The sequence below is a fragment of the Cupressus sempervirens genome, chromosome 4 (assembly GCF_028749045.1).
Source record: "Cupressus sempervirens isolate cs-2001-9-10 chromosome 4, ASM2874904v1, whole genome shotgun sequence".
Taxonomy (NCBI): Eukaryota; Viridiplantae; Streptophyta; class Pinopsida; order Cupressales; family Cupressaceae; genus Cupressus; species Cupressus sempervirens.
The window spans coordinates 257,369,203-257,392,564 of NC_143121.1; the positions used below are offsets into that span (position 1 = coordinate 257,369,203).

The 23,362-nt window shown below is 35.7% G+C and overlaps 1 protein-coding gene across 3 annotated transcripts in view; it reads left to right on the forward strand.

The window, feature by feature from the left end:
• Positions 1-3,041: 3,041 nt before the first annotated feature.
• Positions 3,042-23,362, forward strand: part of LOC149560965 (NADH dehydrogenase [ubiquinone] 1 alpha subcomplex subunit 8-B-like) — a 95,268-nt gene continuing 74,947 nt past the window's right edge. Inside the window, exon 1 of one of the 3 annotated variants that reach the window (XM_089824906.1) lies at positions 3,042-3,533. In XM_089824906.1, coding sequence (XP_089681032.1) covers positions 3,343-3,533 — 191 coding nt within the window. In that variant the 5' untranslated portion in view covers positions 3,042-3,342. The remainder of the gene's footprint in view (positions 3,534-23,362) is intronic. The other 2 variants (XM_089824907.1, XM_089824905.1) reach the window with 2 other exon arrangements.

The following is a 23,362-nucleotide window of genomic DNA, read 5'->3' on the forward strand; positions in this document are numbered from 1 at the left end:
AACTTTAGGTTAATTTCTTTTGGGTCACATGGCAGGGCATCACAAAAGATATAAAAGGAAATAAAATATGAAAGACTCACCTTCAAGTGCATAGAGGAAGATGTATTCTAGCTCTAAAAGTCATGGATCTGAACTCTTTTTTCTGAATATCCATCCAAGAATCTCATAATGAAATGATGAAAGGAACAAAACCATTAAATCTCCTTGGAAAAGGGCACTGAAGGTATAGGTCGACTTAGAAGGCACTCTACAACTAGGTTGACATAGTTCGACAACTTGCAACCAATTTCTTCAAAAAGCTTTCGAAGAGTAGGTTCCAGGTTTGTAAACTCCGATTGGTATCCTACAAATTAAAACAAAAAATAAGGCTTTTGGGGGGTTTTTTTGGGGAAGGGATTTCCTTGGTCAAGCCATAGGTTAAGGAATCAATTGTAAATGTAAACAAAACAAGATAAATGTAAATATTCAACTTTCTTGTAGAAACTCTTATCAATACAGATTTATCATGATGTATGTTGTAGATCTTGAATTTGGTATGAAGGATAAGCAGGCCTCAAAAAAGCTCAGAAGGGGTTGGAGCTGAAACTAGAAGATAACAATCCGATTAGGAGATATGGTCAAAAAGGTGACAAACAAACACCTAGAAGACCATATCAGAAGACAAGAGATGACAAAGAAGCATGAAATGGAAGGGGAGAGGAGAAAAAAAGACATCGAGCACAAGTCCATCCATGGTCTGAGAAAGGAATAATGGAAAGGGTGTTAAAAGGGCAATTGCATTCATTTTAAGACAATACAATGCCAAATCTAATAAACTTTCTCAAATCCTACAATTGTACTTTGTAATCTATACTTCTCAAATTTAAATCTTCAACTTTGTAACCTATTCCTACACACAAAATAATAAGGAATATGGTTGAAGAGAGGGGTTTGCTGGAGTCAAATTCTTGTACACAAATCAACCTTGATAATGAAATAAATGGAAAGTGTGTTGTCATGTAGCAAAGGCTAGGTCTAGATATATAAAGTATACCATACCATGTAGATGCAATTACTTCTTTAAAAGTGATCAATTATGTTGTGAATGACTTTGACTCACCTTTGAATAAACATAGAAACTCAAAAGGAAATCATATAAGATAAAACTTCATGCAATAGATGTTGTAATTTGTCATAATGTTTGAGTGGGGACGAGAGAGAAAATAAAGCTTGACAAATGAATGCAGACCTCCTTCCTTGATAACAAACTCCTTTGCTTGGTCTCCAATGGGGGAAATAAGCTAGATCAATTGAAGAAAACACCATGATTACATGATAGTAATGAAGACTTGCTGGCTCTCGATCACTCACTTGCACTGGAATTCTTGATTGCTTGATTATGGATGCATAATAATGAATGTACTTCTTGAATATGGGTGTTGATAGATTTCTTGATTGTAGATGATAATGAATTAATTTCATAGTAGTGGATGGATAAAATGAGAGCATAAGATATTTTTTATACTCATTTTGGGGCTCAAATCAAATAAAGGCTGACCATAAATATAAACCTTGGAGAACAACTTTTCCATCAAGCCTTGGAAAAAATCTAGACTATTAAACCTAGGGACAAGTTGATCACTCAAATTTTCCTATGTGAAACAAGCTCAAAATCAAACAGGATGTTAGGGAAGGTAAGAAGGAGTAGAATGAAAAAATACGGGTTGTTGTGAGGTCATGATAAATCTTGAATCCCAAAAATAAATGCAAGGGTAGGTGAGGGATGTATTGTGGGATTGGATGAAAAATGAGAAATCATGCTTAGAAGTGAGAGCCAACCTTGAATTAAAGCAATACTGAAGGCAGAGGAAGACCTATATTTTAATTAAGTATGCAATAAGTACACTATGAGGTCCCACCATAGGAAACACACAAAATGGTCGTAAAATGAGAACAAATCAAGTGCTTACTTTTAGGATGATAATCTCCCATATTGTTAAGTTGGACAATCATATGGGTCTAGAACATTAACTTTACTTTTATGGTGTTTACATTCACCATTATCAGTGCCTCTCCCTAAGCTTCAACTCCTAATATAATTTTTAGATGTAAGATAATACACATCTCCCTTAGAAAGAGAAGAAGATCATATAAGAAGAAACATAACTTATTATTGATTTAACATTTAAAATAACCAATTTTTTAAAACTCTAGCTAACTATACTTAGTATCATACTTTTTATTACCAAACTCTAACAAATATCACATTTCTTTCATATTTTGTGTCTATTTACAGAATGCACTCATCACCTTAAATGTGAAATAGGTAGATGGACTACCTCGAAAGAAAAGTGGGAGGAAAAAATTTATGTCTTTTATAGCAAAGATGTAATTAAAAGTAAGTGGCACTTCATCGTAGAACGTGCATCATACAATAATCCTTGTAAGCAGTTTAAATTTGAAGGTAAATAGTCTAAATGATCTCTTTGAGTTGACAAGGTTTCACAAGTCAATAAAATTCTCAGTCAATATTCATGATAGAAGAGCCGAATAGAAATGAATATTAAAATGTGTTAATGTTGTGACTTTTGGTCCCTTAGACCATTTAATCTTGTGAACATCATTGAACTTGTGTATTGCTATCAAAATTCAACTATTTAGTTTCAACGATCATTTAATCTTGTGAACATCATTAAAATTGCATATTGCTATAAAAATTCAACTATTTAGTTTCATGAGTAACAATTTATTGAACCCATCTCTTATGTTTCAACTTTGTGAACATCATTCAAATGCAATGAGTGCTATATGCTCTTTTTATTGTCATGAGAAATAGATTCTTGTGAACCACTACTCGTTAAACATGGATCAATAGATTTAATTGAAATACTATAGAATTGAAACCTAATAAGCCCATCACAATTTGACTTAAAAAATAGCACATCATTAAAATTCTTTCATTTCATCTCACAAGCATGTTACACACTAATTGTGATTAATGGTAATATTTGTTTTCCATTAGTTGTGTATGGTAGAGATACTCAAATATTCTCAATAACTTCGCTCCCATCCATTCTCACGTTAGGGAACTTACAATTTATGCCGTGTTCAACCCCGCTCCCTAGATGCAACGTCTCTCTCCTGAGAAATCGGTCGAATTGAGGTGCTGAGAAGTCGTTGGCACATTTGGGCACGAGGACAATTTTGGGGTGAAGAAGAACAACGGTGGGAAATATCTCTGATAGGTGATCCGTGGTTCTCTCAGAGTTAAAGTAATAGAAACGGATTCAACAAGCAGACCTTCAGTTCATAACTGTTGGAATTTCCGAGAGCGATTTGGGTTATCGAAACAGATAATTTTCAATGGCAACTGAAGTCAAGAATGCCGATGGAGAACCCATTCCAACATCTGCGCTTCTAATTGCGGCTTCAAAGCACATTGCCTGGAGCTGCAGGGCACATACCAAAGCATTTTTAGATTGCAAGAAAACTGACCCGAATCCCGAGAAGTGTTTGGATAAAGGTCGGGATGTTACGAAATGCATGTTCAGCCTGTGAGTCTCTTCAGGCATCATGGTTCTTTTTTCAATTACTTGAATTATTGCAAATCTGATTATAGATTATGCGTTGTCTTTCTAGTTAGAACCCAGATATAAATTTTACATTCAGTGAAAAGCAAGTTCCAGTTACGAATACTTCATTTTATTTGATGTAAACCCATTTGAAACTTGTTTCCTTTTCCCTTGTTGTCTCCTGTGTTGGTTTTGCTGATTTGGAACTACGATTGTAGACGTAAGCCTTTGAAGAAAGTTTGCCTAGGAAAATTTAAGAGAGGGTATAAATCGTGTATAAAGTAATGTAGAGGAAATTTGTATCGCGTTATGGAGGTTTGTAAATATTGGCTCACCTTATAATCCTTGCCCCACGGCTTATTATATGCCGGCGAAATTATTAGACCCTTTATTGCTTTGAACGGGGCCATGCTTTTATAAGTTTCTGCTGGCCATCACTATCCAATTCATTCGTTCCTACATAAAAAGTTAATAGAAGTGCGTTTGAGCAATAATATATCCGGTGGCACATTTTATGCTATTAAAGAATTTAACGAATCCTAGAGAAGCGTGGCCATCAGCATTTTGAAATCTCTGGGATTTTAAGCTGTATCATCTTGATTTGGTCAATCTTGTAATTCACATTTTTATCAACTAAATAGTGGGGAATGCAGTATCAAGCTTAAAACATCTTGTTTGAGGGGGTTAATGTCTGCCCAGTTTTGTTAAGATGTTTCACGATAACTTTGTTTAACGAAACTGAGGAACCCATTAGAGTAGAGTTTCACGATAGCATGGTTTGATGCCCAAAGAGAGCCGTTGATTTACAATGTAAGAGTATAGACTAAATAAATCCCACGTAATCAAAGTCATTGGGATTTTAATTCCCACCTTAATTTGGTGGATCCTGTAACCAGGCTCATCCAGGCATCGCCCACTTTGCTTCAGATGTTATAACATTGGGATCATGCTCATTTGGGCTTGGAATTGGGCCATTGTAATGACCTTTGGCTTCTCTTTACTGCTAGATCTTGACCTGTGAGATTGGGTTTTTGAGTTCAAATTGACATTCTCAGAAAATCTTCTTTTTTTCCACTGAGATTATCAGTCTATACCAACATCCTGCATTTAAGGAACTATTGATATAAGTGTCTAGGTTAAAAGAAATGTTGGTTGCATGGCATTGGGGTATAATGTAATTGATACCTTGAATTTTTTGAGCTGTTTATAGTTACTGCTCATTAAGGAGTAAGCTGTAGGATGTCAACAGTTAGTACATCCAAACTTTTAAAAGAAATTCTTGTGATTCTTTTGTTTTGGTAAACTGTGACACTCTTATGCTGTCTTTGTACTGCATCGGGAACAAACCATAAAGTTTACACTACTTTTTGTTTCAGATTGCAGATGTTAGGGATTTTGATACTATCATTTGTCAAGTACTTAGCCATTTTCATCTGAGTGTTGACCATATTAATACCATGGCTTTGAAAAGTTAGGACCATGGTCTGTGTGGATTTAATCTGAGTCATCATCAAGGCAATCACACTACATTTTCACTAGGTCCTTGCCCTTTGATTCTAGTAAATCTGATTTTTGTTTCTAGTAGGAAATTCTATTGATTTATGACATTCTGAGGGCATTCTTGCAATTTGTAATTTTTTAAGGGGGGCTGAATAGTTTGGCTTTTGTTTCCCTGGTATATAGTTTAATTGGTTTTGATTTTAGTTTAGCATTAGAATTGATTGATAAATATGCTTTTCTCACATAGTGCATCTCTTTCTAGCATGGCTTGGACAATGTGAATTGGTTGGGTGGCCCATGCTAGCATTTCTTTTACTTGACACCATATTAGTGTAAATGGAATAAGTTACCCAGGTTTAGAATGGGGCAAACCTGTCTAAACTCAGGAAACAAATAACTTTGTACTTGTAATAAAAACAAAGAGAAACTAATTTTGTTATTTCATTTCAAACATGTTGTGTATAGATAAAAAAGTTGTTATACCATTGTTCCACGAAGTCTCAAGAAAGGTGGAGTGGATTGGTTGGGTTTTGATACACATGCACACTTCAAAAAATAGACAAGGAATAAAATACGAGACTTAAAATGCTCAAGTATTTTTGATAATGGTTTGAATGAACAATGATAATGCTGAATATCTTTTTAATTTTGTATGTTCAAAATAATGAATATATTCAAAACTACAATTGGCCAATGATCTAATATCTCAATTCATTGCCCATTTCCAAAATTTGTGGCAAATTTCACTTGAATGCACACTCAAAAAAACAGTTTTAAAAAAAAATAGACAAGGAATAAAATATGAGATTTTGAAATGCTCAAATATTTTTGATAATGGTTTGAATGGACAATGATAATGTTGAATATCTTTTTTCTTTTAATGTTCAAAATAATGAATATTTTCAAAACTACAATTGGCCAATGATCTAATATCTCAATTCATCGCCCATTTCCAAAGTTTGTGGCAAATTCCTTATCACTCGAATTGCATACAACTTGACAAGAGAGATACAATATACTGAGACAGTGTTGGCCCAAAAAAAGAAGGATGTTATCATTGTCACTGTGATAGCTTATACTTTCTTAGGTGCTCATGACTATTCTGCATCGTCAAGACTCCATAGTATGTTGATTAGGCCAAGTGGTACAACTTGGAGCAACTCTATGTGCATTTTTGGACACTTGTATATCACAAAATGGAGATTGTTTAGGCTGGCAGGAAACTGCTTTGATACCACTGTAATAACCCTGTTTGGTTATAGCTAAATCAAGCATCAATTTCTTTCACATTTCAATGGTTTGACATTTTGTCAAACACTTGGCAAGAAACCCAATTACCACTGAATATATGATGTCTTAAATTTTCAAACACAATATCAGGATGTACAGGGAATTGATCGCAAATTTATTTGATTTTGGCCTAATAAGTTTTGCATAAATAAATACCAAATGCCAATAAACAATTCTGAAATTATTCTCACCAGCCTTTGAATTCATCCATCAACAAACCATATAGCAATATAATGAAAAGGGAATTTAATTGTTGGCTGATTATAAATCAGAATTTGAAGCCAACCTGTTTACTTTCAAACTATGTAATATTAACTGAGTTTTACAAATTAAGAACTTGGTCTTTACCGTATAATGTAATTGCAAGTCAAACTGAAAGCCGCCTAGTCCAATTTCAATTTGGTGTTCACAATCTACCCTTACAAACACTGCCCAAAACAAACTCCAATCTGCAGACTAAACCCTTGTCTAGCAACAAAGAAATTATAATATTCAATTGTATAAATGCTCCTTAGTCACAATTGATACAGAAAGAGGAGACGATAATAAAACTCAAAAGTCCACAATACCTCAGCTGTGGATTCTCAGAATTAAATCTACAATACTTCAGTTGTAGATCCCAAACCCCTATACTTCAGCAAGGGCACAAACTTCAGACTCAGAAATGTCACAAAGACAACAAGAGCAAAAGAAGATAATCAAATAATTGGATGCTTTGCTCATCAAATGGACTCATATTTATAATCTTCAAATGGCACAAAGTTTCCTAAATGAACTTCACTTAAGAAGCTTCCCACACACAACATGAAAATATACCAAAGTGCCATTATAGTCTGATTTATTAATTGCTTTTGGCTCCGAAAATGACCTTTTCTACCATCACTTAAAATTCTGACATGTAAGGCCACTGTTTCTTGTTCCCATGATTTAAAACTTTTTGTCTCGGTTCCAACGAGCTATAATATTGAGGTGACCAACCGACAACACTATCAAAAATAGCAACCTCAGTATATTTATATGAATAATAATAATAATTCACCCATCTTGTGAAAACAATTGAAGAGGCATCAAAATCAAAATTTGACAACACCAAAGTGATCGTGATGATGAAAGATGATGAATGAACCTGACGGGGTGACTTACTATAAATAGACGCTCCCTCCAAGATTCTTGGAGCTCAAATTGGAAGCCCAAAATAAAAACTAAGAGCATCCTCCAACTTCTCTAACTCAATTGAGCTCATCAGAACCAACAGATTGACTTACTATAAATAGGAAGTCCCTCAAATAGAGCCAAAAGACACCCTAGGCTTCTGGAAAGCCTATAACCACACAATTGAGACACTCAAGTCCCACTGTTGGCTCACGAGGGTTGCAATGGTGAATTGACCTGGCCAACTGCAGGAACCTGCTAAAAATGGGGACATTACAGTCCTCCCTCCCTAAGATTGCTTGTCCCCAACAATCCCGGAGCAAAATGAACATCACAATCCCCCTGGATCCCAAAGGTAGAATTGCGTACTATCCCTACTGTGTACAAGAAACTCTTGTAGCATTAGCACCCAGATAACTGATATGAATGGCAGAATCATTTGGAAACAGACTGTAGATGCTGATGGTGATGACAACCCATCGGAACTCAATCCAACTGAAATACCAAGTTTGTCCACACCTGAGTCCCCATCAAACTGATACTCACACCCAACTGCATTGTGGAGATGGTAATAACCATAGGTAATTGAAACACTACCACCAATTCCAACTTTTGCCAAACTGTCCAGGGTGTGTAGATACTGCAAGGGGTCTAACTTGCAGCTATCAATCCCATCTTCAAAAGATGGTGCTAACCCATCCCATATTGGATGGTATGAAACTGGAGCCAACCCACACTGACATGAAACCAAGTCCTCTACCTGTGGGTCAAAAGAAAAGTGATGAGCACTCCTCACAGTGTAATGCTGATAAAAACTCCAGATCTCTGTCAAGGGCTCATCATCATCAAACTGGGAATCAGAAGACGGCTCCAATTTCTGATTCCAAACTATTGGTCAAGAAGGATCCTAGGCAACCCTCTCAGCAAACCCAACCTTGAAATCCTTGTGGGGAAGCATGGTAGACAAAGTCTCTACAATCTTTCCTAGTAACCTCAGAATAGCACGAGAGCCTCGAATGAGAGTACCCTCAGACACTCTATATGAATCCTCCCTCACATTTGAACTCTCCAATAGATACTCCATGAAGGACTCTGTGCAATAGAAATTATATGTGGAAGCATCAACCTGCTCCCTTGCAACCCACAATTGATCCCTCTGAAAATGTGGCACTACCAACTATCCAATGCTATTAGCTGTATGAGATGAAGAAATAGATTCGCTTCCAGTAGAAGGAAGCAAATGAGCATGAGAGCCCAACTCCCTTGATACTCTCATCTCATTTGTATCTACTACACCCATATCCTGGACGGATGTGTCGGCCACATCATCACGTCCATCATCCCTAACCGTAGAAGCAAACTCACCACCAACCACAATATGCAACTGAACTGGATCTGGGGCTGGTGTGGTCCGAACATGCTCCAACTCCATGGTCACCTCATCCAATTGTGACTGTGACTCTTGAAGAGCCCATTGAGTACACTGAAGAGAGTCCACAGTTACCTCAAGCTCTTGGGTGAGCTCCACCACCTCCTCTTTCTCTAACAATGTCTCATGACAAGTGCTACCCCACTCCAGAAGCTAATCCCAGTCAACTAGCTGCGAGTAATTATGTTTCAAGATCTTGACAGCCTCTCCAAGCGCATGAACCTCTGCTAGAGAAAGAGTACTATCACTGCTCTCATCAGACATAGGAGCACCCTAGCTAGATGTAGCTAGCATCTGACAGACATCATCATGATGCCCAAGAGCTAAAGAAATGCCACTATCACTCACCTTCAGCTGACTCGTCACATGATGTCTCTATAACCTCTGACTCCTATGCAATCTCCCTGTCTCACTAACTGCATTGTGATAGGAAACTGAATCAGAACTGCCCACCACAAGATCACTCGCTGCATGTGTGCTATCGACCTTGCACAACTTTGCATCTGAGATACAACTACTACGTACCTCAATTAACTCCTCATTTGAAGAAATGGAAGCCCTCATAATATTAATATCCCCACGTCTCAGCTTTCACCTCAAAGGATAGATCTTGTAAACACGGATCGTGGGACCCAACCAAAACCTTCTTGAACTCATTAGTTGATACTTGGCAAGGGATATAATATCCGGTGCAGCTCATAGCATCATCAAATGTATCATCAGATGTGTCCATACTATTTGCATCCACATCTCCTAATAAAGCCTCAACTGCTGACACCTGGCTGTGCACACATGACTCAGCGTCAACCTGTGAATCAATAATGTTAGAGTATAAACCCTCATCTACTGACTCTGTTGTATCACCCAAATCACCAACATCAAAGTTGGCTGATTGCATATATGCATCGGTCTCACCTGAGTAAGCAATTGCCTCTTGCACCGGAGCAACACTATGACAACTGACATACAAATCTCCAATAATAATCCCGTCCTCGAGAGAGTGTGAAGTATCAGTAGTAACAATTGCATCAACTGTCTCTACACTAACTACAACAACTCCTCTGGGAGCCTCAACCTGTTGAAGCTTAGTGCTGTTATCCATCAAGGGCACTGACATGTAACGCCTCGCCAAGTGATCCAAAAGAAATGACCTAAAGTTTTTACTAAGTTTTCCAAACATTTTTATTTTTTATTTTTTTAAACAAGAAAGATACATCATACACATTAGACACATAGGAGCAGAAGCAATAACATACAGTCAACTAAAGCATGCATTACAGGTTACATTTCTTAAGGATCACAAGACGTTGAATTACATTTATATCTAATTAATACTAAGTCTAACAACTACCACATCCACATGAAAGAATAATAGAAAGTTCAAAGTCCATAATATACATTTGTTCCGAATACCTCTTGGCAAATTAATTCGGAATGCTCGATCATCCAGTATACATGTCACAGGGTATGAAAGGCTAAAAGAATATACATATGTAAAAATAGAAATACATCATCCTCCTCAGATCCATGATACAAGTAATAAAATAAATGAAACCATCTACCATACATGATACATCCATCCATCATAAAAGATATAAACATCCAACATGAAATACAACTATCCATCATAAAACACAACTAAGTGCACGGTTCCTCCCAACCGTCAATAGCATCATAAGACCATTGTGGGCCTTAGCCATCCCTTGCGCATAACATCCCAAGCCACCGATCAGATCATCGGTACTATAATAATTGGGATGTCACTACTAACACATGCTACAACATAAGCACAAGGAAATCTAACATGCTAGAATAAAGCATAAGATGATCCTACAAAGTAAATAACATCACCTATCACATGCTAATCATCAATATGAGGAAATGTGTTAGTAAATACCACCATCTAAACATGATAAACCAGCATCCCAAGAAGCTCCAGCCATGGTGACTACGGACGAATCTCAATAGTAAGAGTAAAAAGCACTACCACCTGACCGCGTGGAACCTAAATGACCCACTCCCACTATGCTGAGGAGATAAGTCTCAAGTCCCAAAACAGGATATCAAATCACATATCAAAATACTCTCTAAGTCCAGGAAATTCTAAAAGCAATCTAACTCAAAGGTTCTAAAATAGATCGACATTTAATTTCTAGAGGCACACAAAGACACATAAGAAACCTACTATGTAAGCGGGCAAGTGTCATCGCATGAATCACGCTCGGAGTTACCTGAGCAGTCCCTTAGGACTCCCGGGTCCCTAGTGATCCCACTGCGGCCACTAGTATCCTCTCGTACTGACAAGGCATACTACGAAATGCAAGGTTGCAACCAAGTGTTCTCTCTACTCCCATCCTATTCTGTACTAGCACTCGAGGCATGGGCGAGAACATACAATTAACTCTTATTAGGTTCATTTTAATCCCCATTTAGTGTAATGTTTTCACTTATTAAACAACTTACAATGGGTTACCCTCGGAGCTACTTAGGGCCCCCGACCCCCATTGCAAGCCACTTCCCAACACTACAAGTAGATAACCTACCCCAGGCTCATAAAATCACAAATCCAAGAATCATATAAAAACACTTCAGCCCTATACAAGCGACCGGAAAGCATCAAAAGATAATCCACAATATCACATCAGTTCTTCATGAACAACTGGAAAGCACCAAAAGATAATCATAATAATCACAACAGTTCTCTATGAGCAACTGAAAGGCATCAAATAATAAAGCACAATATCCATCGGTTCTCAACGAGCAATTAGAAAGTATCCCAATAATACTGACCAAAGACCCAAAATGGATAAGTCAAACATGTCACAACATGACATCATCAAGAACATAGTAAACACTTCAGTCCCATCAAGGCGACTAGAAAGTAACCCAAGTACAACTGATCGAGGACTCAAAAATGGTTAAGTCAAGTATCTCATATACATACACCTCAACTTCATACAAGAAGACTGGAAAGCAATAATAACAGTAAATACAACCATATCATAGAGGATACCATCACATTACCATGGTCGGGTTCAAAAGATCGAGATCAAAAACATCACACATCACAAACACATACTCCCAAGCCTCTGGTAACCACCTAAATTGGTCAACCCTCTAGGACAAACCCTGAAACCCCAAAGCATAGACAACACAAAAAACATAATAGTCTCATAGTTTGGTTTGATTTTGAAAACACAAAGTTGAGTTAAAAGTAAGGTTTTCAGTCTTTGTTTCATTGTATGTTTCTAATATATAAGTTTTCCAGTTTGTCCTACAAGTCAACCCATTCATTTATAGAATTATCCCTATTTGTTTTAGGTCGATTTCCTAAAATGATCTAGAGGCAAGTTATTTATTTAACTTATTAAGATAAGTAAGTAATTCCAATCTAAACAGTATTATTAAAAATAATATTAAAATAAATCCACAATTTTCGTTTAACTTTATTCATCATTAATTAAATTTAATTAAACTAATTTTAATTAAATTAATTAATAATCCTCAGACTAACACTTATATTAATATCTCTTTAATTATCAATTTATTAATATTTAACAAAACTATTAATAAATTAATAATAACTATATTCAAATATATATAATAGTTTACTACATTATCAATTAATAATATTAATTTACCAAAAATAATTAATTTATAACACTATATATATATTTTAATTATTAACAAATGAGTTTTATTTAATTTACAATTTAAAATATCACATTATTTTTTTACTAAAATTTAAAATTTAAAATGAATTAAATATTAAAAAAAAAACGCATATCAATTTGAAGCGTTTATAAAGGCCTCTCGGCCTGTCCGCTTATGGGGCACACAGCACTCTGTTGCTGCCGTAACAGAGTACGTTGCGACAGTAACTGTACATGCTGCCTCAGCAGCAGAGTCGGTTGCCGTCGACGTGGGAAACAATAAAGAGGGGGAGGGTGTCGGGTTTCCCCCACCCGACCCATATTAATTTTTTTTTTTTTTTAAAGTTTCCTTTTAGTATAAATTTTGTTTTTTTATATAATTTTATTTTATTAAGAATTTATTTTTTAAAAACAAATCCCCAATTAACATATTTTAATGTTTATATATATATATATATAAAGAATTTCTTATTACAATTCGGATAGGAAACTTTGGGTAACCCATTTAAATTTTCCAACTAAACTTCTGTTGATTTCGAACCCTCCTGAATTAAATGCAATTTTCTTTTACCTATGGACGAGGTTTCAAATTGAATTATTTTTCTTTCAATCATATTATACAAATGAGATACAATACACATATCAAAGATTCAGAACAAGAGAGTGAAGAATTCATGCAACAAGATCCAGAGAATCAATTTCAACAAATACGAAGAAGATAAGATTATCTAAATAACATAATTTTAACTAGGTGCATAAAACTCAAGAACCTACCTGGTTCTGATGCTAAGATTGCAACCACCCAAAATATTTGCGAGAGAATTCACTCCTATCCAAGATCTTCTCTCTAAAAATTTTTCCAAAATTTTCCTTCTAGAATTCGCTCTCCAAATTTGTGTCCAAAATTCCTCTCCCTCAAAAATGAACTCTCAAATTGAGATAAAGAGTCCTCTCCTTAAATCAGGGCACTAATTGTGCATTCACCCGAGAGAACTCCATGCTTACCAGACTCGAACTCCAAATTAACTTTTCTTAATCTTTCTTTTCTTTTTTCCATGCACATTAATTAAATTATTAAATTACTTTATTTAATTTTTACTTGACTTCACTTTTAATTAATTTATTAACTTTTAATCACATGCGTACTTTATGCAATTAAGATTTCTTTATTAATTTCACTTGTTTTATCTTTTTAATTAATTTCTTATATTTTAATCTCATGCATACATCATATGAACTTAAAACCTTTTCATAAATTAATTTTTTTTCACTTTTAAATTTATTTTCGAACATTAAATTTGATAACTATTTATTAACTTAAATAATAATAATATTTAACATTTATTTAAAAATTATCTCTAAATATATTATTATTAAATTAAATAAATATTATCATGTTTCGAATTTATACTTATGACTTTTATGTTCAAATTTAATTCTTTTTATTTAATTAATTTCTCAATTAATTAAATATTAAATATTGAAATATCATAATAATTTTCCATTTAATTAAATCATTAATTTAATCTTTTAATTAGACTTAGTTAATAGAAAATTCACCAAAGACTCATAAAACAACATACGAAAATCCATAAAAAAAAACACATGCAAAATCAAACTAAAAAGGTTATAATCACGAATTAACGTCATTCGACGCATTCGGAGGGTACCCAACACAGATACTTGTCCTAATTTTCAATTAGGACAAATGGCTTAAAGGTTTAGGATTTGGACTTAAGGATTTATCTCCTCTTTCTTACCATTGAGATAATGCAATAGGGTATGCTCATCCTGGCAATTCAGGGAAGTCTATATCTGGTGCCTGCAACCTGCATAAAATCCACGCATGTACAAATACAGTATTCTAAACTAAACAGGCAATGGCAAGAAGTGGTGCATTGTGTAGATCCCGACTAGCAGGTGACTACGGCTTCCTTCCTTAACCGCATCAGAAACGCCATACATAAAGAAAACAAACACACACACCATACACATGCAGTATGGGGTAAGTATCCATAAGAAAACACATAATAATTCATCTAACTAATCATCATCAATAATTGCAAACACTGTGATAATTGTCATGCATACATGAAATATAAAGTACTAAGTAATCTCATCATATATTCAACTGAATGTAAAACAATATCCAATAATCTCAAAACAATACTACTAGTAATCAAGCATAAAACTAGCCTAAAAGAGTTTGACAATGATAACAGAAATGCGAGCTAGGGGTAGGAACTACATGACACATCTACTGATCTCTGTGAAATGAGTCCATCATCAACACTGCGGATGGCGCTAGCAGGTGCCGTACTAAATATAGGTACATCAGCATCATGGCAACCTGTCAGGGAAAACTCAAGCTTCCTTCCTTGCAACCTCGATGCCGGCTTTCTAAAGGCGGAAACCATATACCTTGCTGCCCTCTTAACTGTCGCGGGATCTAACAAGCTCTCTGCCAACCTTTGTTGATGAAGCTTCAGTTTCTCCAAACTCTCTTGCAAGGCATTCATTTTTTTTGCCAACTTCCTCATTACTCCACTGACTTTTACAACTGCCAGTCCTATGTCTGTCCATAGCTGGAGAAAATAAAGTGCTGGTTACTCTAGAAATCAGATATGATGGAAATCTTCAAAGTCAGCATTGTACAAAATAAAAACTGAGCCCAATTCATGCAAGCTGGCAACAAACCGCTTTGATACCACTGTAGTAACCCTGTTTGGTTATAGCTAAATCAAACATCAATTTCTTTCACATTTCAATGGTTTGACATTTTGTCAAACACTTGGCAAACAACCCAATTACCACTGAATATATGATGTCATAAATTTTCAAACACAATATCAGGATGTACAGGAAACTGATCACAAATTTATATAATTTTGGCCGTATAAGTTTTGCATAAATAAATACCAAACGCCAATAAACAATTCTGAAATTATTCACACCAGCCTCTAAATTCATTCATCAACAAACCATATAGCAATATAATGAAAAGGGAATTTTATTGTTGGCTGATTATAAATCAGAATTCGAAGCCAACTCGTTTACTTTCAAACTATGTAATATTAACTGAATTTTACAAATTAAGAATCTGGTCTTTGCCGTAGAATGTAATTGCAAAGTCAAACTGAAAGCCGCATTTCAATCTGGCATTCAGAGTCCACCCTTACAAATGCTTCCCAAAGCAAACTCCAATCTGCAGACTAAACCCTCGTCCAACAACAGAGAAATTATAATATTCAATTGTATAAATGCTCCTCACCCACAGTTAATGCAGAAAGAGGAAACGATAATAAAACTCAAAAGTCCACAATACCTCAACTGTGGATTCTCAGAATTAAATCTACAATACTTCAGCTGTAGATCCCAAACCCTTATAGTTCAACAAGGGCACAAATTTCAGACTCAGAAATGTCACAAAGACAACAAGAGCAAAATAAGATAATCAAATAATTGGATGCTTTACTCATCAAATGGGCTCATATTTATAATCTCCAAATGGCACAAAGTTTCCCAAATGAACTTCACTTAAGAAGCTTCCCACACACAACATTAAAATATAATAAAGTGCCATTATAATCTAATTTATTATTTACTTTTGGCTTCGAAAATAACCTTTTCCACCATAACGTTAAAATTCTGAAACGTAAGGCCACTGTTTCTTGTTCCCATGATTTAAAACTTTTCATCCCGGTTCCAACGAGCTATGATACTGAGGTGACCAACTAACAACACTATAAAAAATAACAACCTCAACGTATTTATACTAATAATAATAATAATTCACCTGTCTTGCGAAAACAACTAAAGAGGCATCATAATCAAAATCTGACAACACCAAAGTGATCCTCATGATGAAAGACGATGAATGACCTTGACGGGGTGACTTACTATAAATAGACGCTCCCTCCAAGATTCTTGGAGCTCAAACTGGAAGCCTGAAATAAAACTTGAGAGCATCTTCCAACTTCTCTAACTCAACTAAGCTCATTGGAACCAACAGATTGACTTATTATAAATAGTAAGTCCCTCAAATAGAGCCAAAACACACCCTGGGCTTCTAGAAAGCCTATAACCACACAATTGAGACCATCAAATCCCACTGTCAGCTCACGAGGGTTGCGATGGTGAATTGACCTGGCCAACTGAAGGAACCTGCTAAAAATGGGGACATTACATTGTTGCTTTTTAAAAAAGGGTGAAGGATCTTAGGCATAATCACACCCATAGCCTTGTACAATTGTGCAATTCACACACTTGTCTCCATCCACTCCAATTGCACCATGCAGTCTTAGCACAACTTTGCACATCATTGTATTGTGTAATGCAACTTTGTGTACTACTTTGCCCTTACACAGCTTTGCGCAACACTGCTTGCTCACATTATGTAGCCCTGCACATATGTTTACTTAGCTATTAATTTGACACTACATTTCTGGTTCATGGCAACACTTGTGCCACATGATCATGCCAACCAATTGGCACCATACATATTTGACACCTTGTACCACCTTATATTGCATCACAATTGGCACCATACACATATCACACTCTAGTCCAAATTTAAAGTGCACCATATGTGTATGGCACTCGTTAACATAATGTTGAGGGCTTAGTTGACAATCACCTGTAATAAATACCTCCCCTATAAAAGTTACATATAGAATTCCTACAAACCAATTGGTATGTACATAACACTATTAAATCTTCTTTCATGCAATAAAATTGCATTGCAAAGTCTTCTGCATATCTGAAATGTGTATCAGCATGCTAATGTAGAATTATTTATGCATATTCTACAATTTTTTTAGGTTAAACATTAATTTAAATGTTTGTCCTTTAATCTACTTGGGAACTGAATCAAAGGTGGTCATTTTGTTTCATCACTCATTGCATTTCTTTGAAGAAAGTTTCCTGAGGATCATGACCTCTTTTCTTTATGAAAATCTTCATTCAAACTTTTAAAATCTGTCTTCCCATTCTGGCAATAAGTCCTGACTCTATGCTAGAAACTGCCTTTTGTATCTTCACAAAATTTTGTCAAGATGTGTTGGAGGCAAATTAGGTCTCAACAAACCTATTTGAAAAATAAGTACATAAAAAAAAAACAAAGAGATATATGTAAGATTTAAAAAATAAATAACGAAAGTCAAACATAAAATTGTATTATTTCACTTACCTCTAGCAGTTCCAGTTTTAAGAATGATTTGAATGTGCACTACAACATGTGGTGTTGGCTCATAAACATTTCAATCTCTTCAACTCTACGTACACCTGTTTGATTCAATCAATTTTGTTGCCCATCTTTTGTAGGTTAAGGTTGAGTAAGACATTACCAAGCCCCACTTCCTTCATGGCTTCTATGAGGCTGTTAACAATAATTATGCTTCCTTATCTACTCATAAGACACAACTTTCAAAGATGTTGCCCCTCTAATAGATACTGCAATCACATTAATTTAAGGCTGATTTTTGGCACCCTTCCATCCATTGGAAACAATGGACACCCATGTTTTAATCGATAAGTCTGTGATGGGCCTCAGTGAATCTCGTACATGTTTCACTTCCTTTGCAATAGGTGCTTCACATCTTATCTTAAGCTGAGCTCTTATACTCTTTTGAAGCTTAATAGATTTTGCCACCATTTCTTACTATAACATGGTGAGTGAAGAATATTAGAAACTAAACCACTTGCATGGATGCATTTTGTAACATGTTGATTGACTATATATTAGGATTTATTTGGAAATGACCAGGGTTACTTAAGGGGGATGGGGGAATCGGGTTTTTGAGTTGAGGGGAAAAAGGGCCTCAATTTGGGGATGCTAGGGGGATAGTGGTAAGGGGGTGGTGCTGTACATACGATATTCTATACATAAAGTACTTGAAATGTTAGTTATGAAAAGATGTATAATTGTATAAAAAATAAAATAGCAAATTTGCAAATGCCAAATATTGAATACTTTAACATTGAACAATGAACAGTGGAACTTTCAATATCGAATTACAAATTAGAAATTAGAACACTAAATAAAGTTCTAAGTTGCATGGGTACCTCCCCCCCCCCCCCCCCTCCCGGACCAAGATAAGTTCGAACCGGTTCGAAGTTCGGATCTGGTCTGAACTTGGTTCAACCAGGGTCCTCTTTTTTCAGACCTGGTTTGATCTGGTTCGAACTGGGTTCGAACCCGGGCAAACCACCTTAAAAAAATTGAACCCAGTTCGAACCCACTGCTTGTAATTGGTGAACGACTGCAATCTGGGTGTGGTACAGGTTTAGATAGTAGCAGCAAGGTGCCGTACAATCTTGAAGGTGGGGGAAAGGGTGGTGCATGGGGTCTTTATTGAATTGTGTGTGCTGTGCGTACCTAGGAAATGTCCATATCAGGTCTGAATTGAGTTTAGACAGCAATAAGTGGTATTACAGTCTAATCCCTTAAGTTGAGCATAGTAAGCTATTACATTGTATCCATTGATGACTAATGACAAAGTATATCAGACTTGTAATATGAGTTGAATGTTCATAGTGCTGCTTACAGTTTAATGGTTGCAAAATTTCGTTTGGTTTTATTTATATTTGCCGCTATTTAAATTGCTGTTATATGTTCAATGTATTAGTTGGTTTCAAATGTCAATTTCATATTTGCAGAAACAAGCAAACAAAGAAAAAAAAACTGTTAATATAAGGGCAACCATTACAATTTTAGACTTGTATTATGTACTGTTCAATAAATAACTTTTGAAACCACAATAACCAACCAGATAGAAACTAATTCGATCACATGACACAAGTATACATTGATCAAATGAGTATAAAAACAAAATTTAGCTGAAGGAAACAACATTTTAGATATATGAACGCTATCAAGTATTTAAGGCGTACACAATTCATAGTTTGTGATACTTACGGCTTAAAAAAAAATTTACAAAATGGAGTCATGAACTATGGTATAAGGGAGCTTGTATCCCTTAGCCTAGCATTGTCAGCTCTAAGTGGAGTTGTGCATGTACCTTGGACAAGTTTGCAATTGTTGCTAATACCTTAGGACCATTGCTTAGGATAGTATTGATGAGGGTTTTGCAGGCCACTAACACAGAGTAAAATATAATAAGTATATTCTATCCTCTTGAACAAGGAAATCTCAGATGCTACAAGATATGATTAGTTGAGACAATTGCAAGGTTTCTAACGTATTATAAATAGATTTTCATTCCATTAGTTAAACAATGAACGTGAAACAATGATACTTGAACTTGATATTTTAAATGTTTTGAATCTTTGATGTTGAAGTTGATTGAACTATGTTACTATATGATGGTATGATCACTATGATATGTTACTGTTTATGGTGTTTTAAAGTTTTTGTTGTTTAAATGTGTTTATGCTACTATGCCACATTCTAATTTTAACTCATGCTTCATAAAAATGTATATATATATATATATATATATATATATAAAATTTTTACATGTTTTTGTACTAATGAACCCAAACGAACCCAAACCCCTTCCCAAAATTTTTTCAAACTTGCAAACCAGTTCTCGAACTTCGAACTTGGAACCGAACCCAAACTGGCAACTTAGATAAAATTGTTAAATCGACAATGGAATATTTATATTATATCAAAATATCGTAAAGATGATCACAATGAGTAGCATGATATCTAAGCAACTACAGATTGTCAAAATGCAGGGAAGGGGGAAGCCTCTAATCATCACTCAAGACAAGCTCTTCATCAGTGGAACTCAGTGTAGTGGGTATACCATACATATAGTACTTGAAATGTTAGTTATGTCAAGATGTTTGACAAGAAGTAAAATAGCAAAATTGCAAATGCCAAATACTAAATACGTGAACATTGAACAATGAACAATGAACAGTGTAACATTGAATATCAAATTACTAATTAGAAATTAGAGGTACTAAATAAAAATGTCAAATCGGCAATGGAAGGTTTATAACGTAATAATATGAAAAATATCATAAAGATGATTACAGTGAGTAGCATGATATCAAAACAAGTACAAATTGTCAAAATGTAGTGAAGGGGGAGGCCTCCAATCGTCACTCGAGATGAACTCTTCATCACTTGAACTCAGTTTAGTGGGTATAAAAATGTCAACTTGATTTGACGGTTCAATTTCCTCTTGTTTTAAATTCAAAAGTAGGGTTTTGGGGGCAGCAACCTCCTAGTGTGGTCAACAAACAATGCCCAAAGCACACTCTTGATCGCGATATGGGCGAGGTTGAAAGGCAGTGCCTCCATTGCCAAGCACATTTTCCCTCTTGTGTGGTGTTTGGATTCTTCCTTTTTGAAGCATTTTTCTCCCAAAGTTGATGTGTTTGAACAAAATTTAAAAACATGCAATTTTTCGAAAAAAATCATATTTATGGCTGTTAGTCAATGAGGGACGCACAAACGTCCCCAAGATGGTTGAGGTATGATGGACATGGGGACGCTGTGCCATTCTTGTGACAAAATGGTGGCAAAAGGGCGATGGTGGGGGGGGTGATGATATTAAAACAAGTACAAATTGTCAAAATGTAGTGAAGGGAGAGGCCTCCAATCATTACTGAAGATGAATTCTTCATCACTTGAACTTAGTTTAGTGGGTATAAAAACATCAAGTTGATTTGATGGTTCAATTTCCTCTTTTGTTTTAAATTCAAAAGTAGGATTTTGGGGGCAACAACCTCCTAGTGGGGTCAAGGGACAGTGCCCAAAGCACACTCTTGATTGCGATATGGGCGAGGTTGAAAGGTAGTGCCTCCGTTGCCAAGCACATTTTCCCTCTTGTGTGGTGTTTGGATTCTTCCTTTTTGAAGCATTTTTTTCCCAAAGTTGATGTGTTTGAACAAAATTTAAAAACATGCAATTTTTCTAAAAAAATCATATTTATGGCTATCAGTCAATAGGGGATGCACAAACGTCCCCAAGATGGTTGAGGTATCCTTGGACGTCCTCACGTCCGTTTGGGGACACTGTGCCATTCCTGTGATAGAATGGTGGCAAAAGAGCGATTGGTGGGGGGGGATTCGGGCACCCTGTCCATGTCCCCTTGTTTTGGGTGTCTCTGTCCCTAGAATGCAGGGGTCTAGTTGGGTGGACATGTCCTTGTGTTACACTGGAAATGACTTATTCGATGGTCCTTGAATTCTCATTTGTGAAGTAGGTTCTTTTTAATATGTAGCCAATAATAGTTGGCCTTCTACCACTACTTAAGGAACAGATTTGAAGGAGGGGGGTGGCATTTCTTGACATCTTTTTCTTGTGATATTGCTATCAGGATTTAATTGTGTAGTTTTTTAGTCAAACTCATTGACCCATGTATCATGAGTAGTGATTCACATATGAATCCATCTCTCATGAGAATAAATGGAACACTTAGCACTTATTGGATCTAAGTAATGCTCACAAAGGTGAAGCACCGGGATTACTCGGGAGGTATACTCCATCTCAAATGCGCTTAACTACGGAGTTCACTCCATGGTTAAACCCACTCTGCTTGCAACCCCAATTGCAAAACCTTCACCAAGTGTTGTGCTTTATGAACCATTCATTAGAAAGCCCCTTAAGCTCATCAATTGATAAGTAGTAGATATTTTCCACAGCAAGTCAAATTGTAATATTGCTATTAGGATTTAACTTTGGAGTTTTTGAGTCAATCTCATTGACCCGTGTATCATGAGTAGTGATTCACATATGAATCCATCTCTCATGAGAATAAATGGAACACTTAGCACTCATTGGATCTAGGTGATGTTCACAGAGGTGAAGCACCAGGACTTCCCAGGAGGTCACCCATCCCAGTACTACTCCAGCTCAAGTTCTCTTAACTACGGAGTTCCCTCCATGGATAAACCCACTCTGCTTACAACCCCATTTGCAAAACCTTCACCAAGTGTTGTGCCTTATGAACCATTCATTAGGAATCCCCTTAAGCTCATCTTTTCCTTGCCAAAGGATGACTTGTTCGATGGGCAATTACATTTTCTGCTTGGTCTTACTTTTTTATATATTCCACCACTTAAGATGTTGCCCCTAGTGCACCCTTCTTGTCTAGACAATATTTTTTATGCGCATTCCAGGGATACCTCACCGATTGGATTTCACCTAGCTGTATGAGCTTGTGTATTTTCACATCACACCAACTACAAACTCAAACATATCTCTACTACTTATAACCTATTGTATCAAGTCAATGTACTTCCACAACAGTAAATTTAAGTATGTTTTGAACCAAGGTTGACATATAAACTGGCTACCATTATAATTGCAATGGCAACAACTTTGGAAAACAACACAGTTTAAACAATTAAAAACAAAAAATAGGTACACTCTAACTCATTGATATAATAAACATAGAAGAATAAATACGAAACAAGAGAGTTCATTTGGTAAACTGAAAAATAAAGGAAAGAACTTTGAATCCAAAATTTGACTTGTACAATCTGCTTGGCAGTGAATGGACTTTTGCACACCTATAGAAATAGCTATCCAATGGCTATGGAACCTTCAACAATCAATAACTCTATTTGTACAATAACAAGCAGGAATGAAAGTTTATCAGGTGTATTTGGTTTGTGTCATTTGCATTTGAACTGAGGTAAACTGATTTTTTGTGCCTTGATGTCACCTTTAGGATTAGAATTCATGTTTTGAAGTTGAACAAGCAAGGCAAAAAAATAAAAAAACAAAAACAGTAGAAAATTAAAAAAAAGAAAACATTATTTTTAGCTGGATTAACTCTAGGTTCTTTAAAACATTATTTCAGCGA